This window comes from Pipra filicauda, unplaced genomic scaffold, assembly GCF_003945595.2.
Source record: "Pipra filicauda isolate LSUMZ 115617 unplaced genomic scaffold, ASM394559v2 scaffold31_size4109673_pilon, whole genome shotgun sequence".
Taxonomy (NCBI): domain Eukaryota; kingdom Metazoa; phylum Chordata; class Aves; order Passeriformes; family Pipridae; genus Pipra; species Pipra filicauda.
Window position 1 is genome coordinate 3,258,102 of NW_024104443.1, and position 8,090 is coordinate 3,266,191.

The window sequence follows — 8,090 nt, forward strand, 5'->3', positions numbered from 1 at the left end:
TCTGTCCTAGTAACACCCGGAACAGCCGAGGACTATTTTGACACTCATCCTTGCCCTGGACACTATGTCGCCGTCCCCGTCCAACTCCCCGCCTGGCAGTATCGCATCTCCCCACCGCACCGCGCCCTGCAGACGGACGGACGAACAGACGGACGGACGGCGCTACTGGTGCCGGTTCCCACGCTGCCGGAGCACCCACCCCCCGAGCCGGGACCGCTGAACCCTCATTAAAACGTCGCCGTTTTGATGCTTGTTGACAAAAAGTTTCAGAGCTCTCCCAGCGCAAACCCCCGCCTTGGGTATCGGGGGGAGGGCTTGCGAGGCAACCTCCCTGACGCGTCGAGCAGGGCAAGCACGCAGAGCCCCTTGCCCTGCCAGCCCCCTCCCGCTCCTGTTTTCTTCTCCACCTTTTCAGTAGCGACAAGGGAATCAAGAAACGGAACTAAGGATGCGCGGCGGATGCCAGCCCGCTGTTCAGCCGCCACGCTGCGGGACCTGGGGAGGTCTGTTCGGGGAGCGCGGTTGTACAGCGGGATAGAGGGCCGTTACGCCATCTGCCCTTGTATTTACAGAACCTCAGTTTCCCCCTCTTTCACATCCCCAAAAGGACGCTAGGCGGGAGAAGGCAGACCTGTACCTTGTCCTCTCGCACAGGCCCATACCCTTTCCAGTACAGACGGCCACACCCCAAACAATCACTGGAATGCGACTCATCATCTCGTCCCCACCCCACTGATTTTGATTTCATCCCGAGGGGCATCGTCAGGCCTGTCCCCTGACGATGCTCAGCAGTGCGATGCTCAGTGCAGGAAGTGCCGTGCGGGTGCCACACGAACACCCGCGCGCGTGTGTATGCGTTTAACGAGCCCGTGGGCAAACCCACATCAGCTGATCAGGTTTGAAATCCAATAGCTTCCCCTCACGTGAATTAGATTTGTCACTGACGGTAAGAAAGTAGGGAGCAGGAGGGTGTCAAGGACAAAAGAGAGCGGCGAAGGATTCCCTCGTCCCTAAAGGGACGCCTTCCCGCCTAGTCCCTCTCTTTCCACTCGGACCGGACCCCAACTTATAACCTCCCTCGTTATTACAAGAGGCCGAAAGATGAAGGTCGGAGAGGGGTCGGGGCACAAGGGGAAGTCCCTGCCTCGCCCCCAACGCTGGACAAGCTTCTCCAGCCTCGGGGTGAGACGGCACGGCCGGACTGTACCAAGCTCCCCGCCCGCCCCTTCCTGGAGACACCCTCGTTCCGTACTCACCCCGTTCCCTCCTCTCCGCGCTACGCAGCCGCCCGCTCTGCACCGTCACTCGTAGGCAGTACGGTAGAGGCTTCTCCAGCCCCGCTCGAACGGGCGGGAAGAAGAGAAGAAGTGGTGGAGGGACGGGGGGGGGGGAAGTTGGTGGTGGAGGGAGGGGGGCGGCCACGAATGCTGCTCCACATCGGACTGCGACGTGGCTCGCTCCCCGCTTTTCGCCCCGGTATTTCCCACTCACTTATCTCCTCCGCTCCCGCCCCAAGGCAGACAGCCGTGGGGGACGAGGACACGTCTTTTGGGAGGGCCCTCCCTTCTTCAGGGTCCCGGCCAGGCAGGGTGAGGGGTCGAGGCTCAGCCTGTGGGGCCCAGCGGTGCTCGAGTTTGGGGCTGCTCGCGTCCCACGCCGAGAGCGGGGCTGTCGGGTCTCGGGTGCGTTGGCAGTTGGGGTGGGCAAGTCCCTCCGCGCACCAGGCATCGCCCCCCCCGCCGCCTCTTGTTGTTATCATCACTATTCCCTACTGCTGCTGCTGGTTAATTTAAGGGGCCTCTGGAAACGGAGGCCGACGGCGGGGCCAGAGGAGACAGAGGGCACGGGGGGAAGCGTCTTCTCGGGGAAAGTGGGTTCTGCCGGCGGGCAGCACCCCAGGGGGGCAGTGGGCTCGGACAGAAGGTGCCTGTGCATCGCTGCTGGAGCACCGGCGGTACCCGGGGGTCGGTGAGCGGCACCTGCCCCGTTACCAGGGCACCACATCTGTGTCCGAGCGGCTGGGGTCAGGGATCTCGTCACAGACCCCCTCGAAACTTCCACTGCTACAGATATACCAATTGCCCCACTCATTCCTTGGCTGGACTTTTTTTGGCAATTTTCTCTCAGAGGTTTGTCGAAAGTTTTTGGCATCGGTACCTGGCAGGTACAATCCCACGGTTGTGACTGCGACATCCGTCACGACTTGCGCACGATCTGCATGCCATCATTCTAAACCTTCTTCCCTCTCTAGTGTAAATGAGGGCAAAACATTATTTGCCATATAGCTATTTGGAGAAGAGTGCATCAACCGGGCTGTGGTTTCTATGGGGTTATGCAAGTTTCGTGTTTAAACAGAGTGAAAATGAGCCAATACTAATATTTGTCAACGTGTTTCAGGATGTTCATACCTTATATTTACGATATATCAAAACCCCAAAAAATGTAATGAGAGGTTGTGTTAATAATACCGAATTAAATTAACAAGAATTACAGTATGCTTAAAACAGATTTTACTAAAATGAAAATAAATATTTGATTCTTTGGCATAAACAACAAAAAAAAGCATTTTAAACATTCTATATTGTGTTCACAAATTTTCTTTAGTTTCTAACCATTTTGGTTTTATATAAAACGATTAATATAATAAATAAAACTAGGTAAGCCAGACCATGTTGCGAATTGCTATTATTTAAATTATTAAAATAAAATCCTTGGATTAATGTTCATTCCAATAACTGTGGAAATATTCTCCTTTTAATTTACTTATTTTCAAAACAGAAACTAAAATGTATTAGAGCTGACTTCATTTCACAGTAAGAAGATTTCATATTAGAACAACTGTCTGCATATCCTTGCTGTAATGTGCCACTACCTGAAGCAGATAAAAATAACAAGGAAGCTCCTGAATTTGCAATTTTTTTCCTTGTCCTCTTTATAACTACTGCTACCGTAGTCACTTTCTCGTATGGATCATCCATTTTCTCGTGCTACATCTTTCCAGACACACTCACACTCAGGTTTATTCTTCTTCAGTAGTTCCTAGATATATTGACAACGTCAGCTTTTTTTTTTTTTTTAGGAAGTTTTCTTAAAAATTACTTTCAACTTCAGAAAACAGCTAAGCTCTTTCTGGGCAGGTCAGCTCCAGTGATGCTAGGCATCAGCTGCTGTGGATCTCTAAGAATTCAGGCGGGATAAAAAGTGAATTATTAGACATGAAATCATCATCAAATTGGTTCTAAAGCCATTGAAATTGGTGCAACTGATTTTTAGCAGAGGAGAATTTAGCTCAGTTGTTCAAGTTACAAGGGTGCGTGGCTGCTTGTTTTAAAATGCAGCTCTCAAATTCATCTCTTGTTAAACTTACATACAAATATATGGCAGGTAAAGACAAGCTATATCCAGATTTTTCAAAGTAATTTAAGGGGGGGTGGAGGAATCTGATAAATTTAAAATTTTTTACTCCCAAATTTATTAGTGTTCCAGCCATGCAGCTGTACAGAATATAATTATCAGATGAAAAAGTCTTGCCAAGAGCCTGAAGCCTTACAGTAGGGGATGAAACACTTAAAATCCTGCTTAATTATTCTGGCCAAGTGAAATGTTTAATTGTATTTCCATTTTTCCTCTAATGATTTTCTCTCCCCAGAACTCTCACTGCGAATAATACACCTGCATTGCTGAGCAAAACAGTAGGCCACTCTGAAAACTACCTGTCCAGACAGTGAGAGATGGGATCGGGATACTCGGTAGGTCCATGGCACTCCCTGAAGAGAATTCGGCTTTAAACAGGACACACTTCATTCTCCTCTTCACCAGGCAAAATTGCTTCAACTATATCATAAGTATTAAATGTATTTTTTTGTTTTAGTTATTTGAACAACTTAAGGTAGACTTTAGTCCTACTGTTGCTATTCAGTCAAAATTTCATTAGTGGAGGGAATATTTTTCCAGGCGAAGAACTGAGGACGGTCTCAAAAACGAGAATAGAAAGTTTGCTGTGTTCTTTGGATTTCTCTTTTTTTTTTTTTTTTTTTTTTTTTTTTTTTTTTGAAGTCCGAGTGGTGTGTTATTATAAAAGTGTGTCTAGGTAATAAAACGAGAACTTCTGAGAACTTCTGAACATACTCTGGCTGGGCAGGTTTGACCTGAAGTCTTTAAAATCGGGTAACATCTCCCTCCCAAACCATCCTGTGATCCTACGATTCCATGATTCTGAGATTTTATGATTCTAAGATCGGAGAATTCGGACCCACGCGGGACGCCCACGGTGGGAGGGACACGGTGATATCCACGTGGTTTCTGTGTGGGTGAAGAAGGGGAGCCTGTCCGACTTCAAAAACGAGGTAGGGGTTTCCCTATTGAGAAGGTACTCATGAGAAGGCTCATCCCAATACGGTATGTGGGGATGGGAGGAGCATAAGGCGGTTCTTCCCTGAGTCCGCCGACCCATTTCAGCTGGGATCGTTATTTCCACTGGAGGAAAACGAAAAGTTACATGAATTGCCTCAGTTATTTTTTAATGTGTATGTATGTGTACATTTTCCAGGCAAGTGTAGGAATAACTGGATAAATTTTCAAAAAAGATCAATATTTTCTCCCCTCCCCTCCCCTCCCCTCCCCTTCCCTCCCCTCCCTTCCCCTCATTTCCGTTTCTTTTTTCTTCTTTCTCCTTTCTTTCTTTTCTTTTCCCAAATGAAAAACTAGACTCGCTAAAGACCGAGGGGCTAAGGAGTTGTTCAGCCTCCAGTGATCGTGGATCTGTGGCCGGGGGCCCACCAGGAGGTGGGAATCAACACTGGTTGTAGGAGCAAGCTTGTAATCCCCACTCGGGCAGGGAAGGAGGTGTCTCTGTGGTGCTGCAAACACCCCCGTAACCTGCGGTCCTCTGAGCTCTGCGGCTGTGTTGTTTGGGACAGATGTTGGTCAGAAGGGAGAACTTGGGTCACCAAACGCAAAGAGGCGTTGAGGACGCGTTCCCAGCCGCAGTCCCTGCCAGGTGAGGAAGCCCTCTCGTTCTGCACGGACGGCTTCCCTCCAGGCACCAACCAGCAGCACGTTGCTTCTTTCCTCATACTTCCAGAAAAAACAATCAGTTCCTCACAGGCGGGTTGCCCAAAACTGGGACGAGAAGGAGAGCAGGACTCAGGGACACACCTCCAGATCAGGGAAAACTCTCTTTGATGTTGTTTGGCAGGAGGCGGCGCCATCCAGAGAAAACATGCGGGGAGGATGATGGAGAGCCCCCCACGCTTCCTCGCCGCCGGCGGGACTCCCTGCCAGCCCCGCCCCCGCTAGCGAACTTCACCTGAGTAAAACCTCCAGAGCTCGGGAAAACAACAACTACAAAAAACCACTTTTCCACGCCCCCACCCCTTCCGGACGCGTTAATACCGTTTTTTCATCCGACATAAAGGTTTCTGCCTGTTTTTTTCAAGCTGCTCTGAACGGACCAATGCCCGCCCCTCTCTCCCTCCGGAGACACAAATATAATTTAAAAAATCCCCAACTCTCAAATAGTATATTACATTACACCTGTTATTCTTATCACTATAAATAAGATTATTAATAATCCTCATTAGCATTATTATTAAGAGAAAGCACAAAGAAATCAACCTGCGGAGCGGAGTGGTGCCCTCTCCTCTGAACCGACGGACAGATGGTAGGACGGACAGACAGGGAGGGAGGGTCAGACTTGGTGAGACCCTTCCGTGCCCCTTCCTCCAGTTCAGTGGGAGCCACCGCTCACAGCCAGTCGGTACACGGGATGGTGCCGAGCCCGGAGAGGCCGAGAGCGGCGGGAGGGACGCGAGGGAATCGAACAGGGACGCAGGAAACAGAGGAGAAACGAGGGAATCGAGGAGGAACGGGAGGATTCAGGAGGGACAGGGGGATCGGGGAGGGAAGGGGGGAGTCGAGGAGGGACGGGGGGGATGTGATGAGGCGCTGCCGCCCCCAGGCGGCGCCGCACGGAAGCGCCTCGCTCCTCACATGCGGTGCATCCCCGCATCCTTCCGCTCCCTCGGGCATACTGCACCACCGTCCCCGCTGCCTCGGGAACCAAGAAATGGGTAAATATCAGAATAGGCAGGAAAAATAGTGACAGCAACAACAAGGCATGCGGAGGCGAGGTGGAAAAGAGAAAAAAAAAATAACATATGAATAAGTCTAAAAAATAAAGGATACTTCCTGCTTTTTAAGGTAAATGCGGTGGGTCCCTGTGGAGCAACCAGGGACCAAAGTGAAAAATCGGGAAAACCGGAAAAATTTGGAAAGGGTGAAGGGAGGAGGAAAGGGAAGAGGAGAGAAAATTTGAAGCAAACGCAGGGGAACGAGGCCGAGGAGGTGGGTCACAATGAACACGAGCGTGGAGGTAGGAGGGCGGCTGAAAAACATGTCCATGACATGGATGTGAAAAATCATCTGCAGTGTGGAAAAGAACATTTGTCTCTTTTTGTGTGTGGTTTTGTTTGTTTGTTTTTTAAATACATATGTTTGCTGGGGTGTGTGTGGTCTTTATGGTTTTGTTTGTTTGTTTGATTTGGGAGGTTTTTGTTCTTTGGTTTTATTTATCTATTTATTTATGTATTAAAATTTTATTTTTATAATTTTATTTTATCCTCTGTTAGGAGCAAGCAGTGGTTCTGTCAGCTGGGGCAGGTGCTCTCTGGTCTTCACTATCCTACCCCACACATCCCCAAGGAGGTTCTACTGCTGTCCAGAGAAAGAGGAGACAGTTTGTAGATTTTGGTCTCCGTAGGTGAAAGTTTACTTCAGGAAGTAACACTTAAGGAGTAAGTTTCCACCAGCCATCCCTCTTCTCATGGGTCACCAACTCTCACTTTCATCGGAAAGCCTGAGAAAGACTAACCCTTGAAGAGAAATCCATGTTTATTAGTTGACATTAGCTTCACTGAGCCTAACAGATTCTTCTCGGTGACAGAGTTTTGCTGCTACTGAGAGTAAAACCAGCAAGTTTGGGACATTTGCAGAAAACTGGTATTTCAGGTGGCAGTTGACCCATTCAAAGCTGTTTCCATTGTGACTGTGATGAAGAATAAGAGTCTTGTTTCTGCTGCTAGGCCCTGCTTCTCACAAAGTCCTTCTTCTGCTTTGTTTGTGATTACTCATGCCAAAACACGGGAAAAAATAATTGTTCTTTCTAAAATATCATGGGACTTTGTTTTGTTTTGTATGAATTTTCAGACAAACCTAGAAACATGAAAAATGTTTTATCTGGTATTCAGCAACTGACATTCAGAAGGCAAGTGTAATGAAAATAAAGTTCTAAATACTTGAAAATCAAATGATCTTTCATTGTCCTAAAGATGGTTGCAATCAAGATTATTTTCTGGGCTAGCTTTTAGTTCACGGAGATGCATACAAAAGTCTCCCTCTGTGACTTCATGTTGGCCAGTTGTTAAATATAATGCTTAGATGCTCAGTTACTTGTCCTCAACTCTGCCTAAATGCCCATCATACAATTTTGACAAAGAGAAAACATACAATTAATAAAAAAAATTAAAAATCTTTTCTCTGTTGGACCATTTCAAAAGAACAAGATCAAAATGATTAGAAGTAACATGCATTTTTTTTCCTGTTCTGTCCAGAGCAGTAGACATAAGTGTTAGGTGCTAGATACCAGAAGGTTTTATTAAGGCTCGGAGCTGCCTACTCCCTCCTCCATTCTTAGATGTAGTTTTGAGGATCCTCAGGTTTTCCGTATATTTATAATTTCCTTATAAAACAAGCTCTAGACTCCAGTATAGACATTCACTTTCTCAGCCAGAGTCACTGCAGTGCATAACAACACCACTGTTATTTTTGTAATGGATTTAATCATTAATCAAATAAATGAGTTTATTACAGAGGAACAAATATGAAATATCAAAATTAAATTTATATTTCCTTTTCTTTCCCTTCACTTCACTACACATGTTTTGGACTATATTGCTTTTTAAAATGTTGAGCAATACTGAGGTTATGTATTTTTAAAATGAAAATGTAGACCCAAAATGTATTCAGGTTTGCTTCCCCATACAGATGTAATGCTATGATTCTTATGGCCTATTGTCACCCTGAGAGCTTTG

At 47.3% G+C, this 8,090-nt stretch overlaps 1 protein-coding gene across 1 annotated transcript; it reads left to right on the forward strand.

The window, feature by feature from the left end:
• Window positions 1–246: 246 nt before the first annotated feature.
• Window positions 247–4,013, forward strand: LOC113986872. The gene is made up of 4 exons (XM_039383679.1): window positions 247–562; window positions 1,188–1,964; window positions 2,070–2,129; window positions 3,650–4,013. Exons 1-4 carry the CDS (start codon window positions 247–249, stop codon window positions 3,682–3,684), a joined length of 1,188 nt encoding a protein of 395 aa, XP_039239613.1. The 3' UTR covers window positions 3,685–4,013.
• The last annotated feature ends 4,077 nt before the right edge of the window (window positions 4,014–8,090 follow it).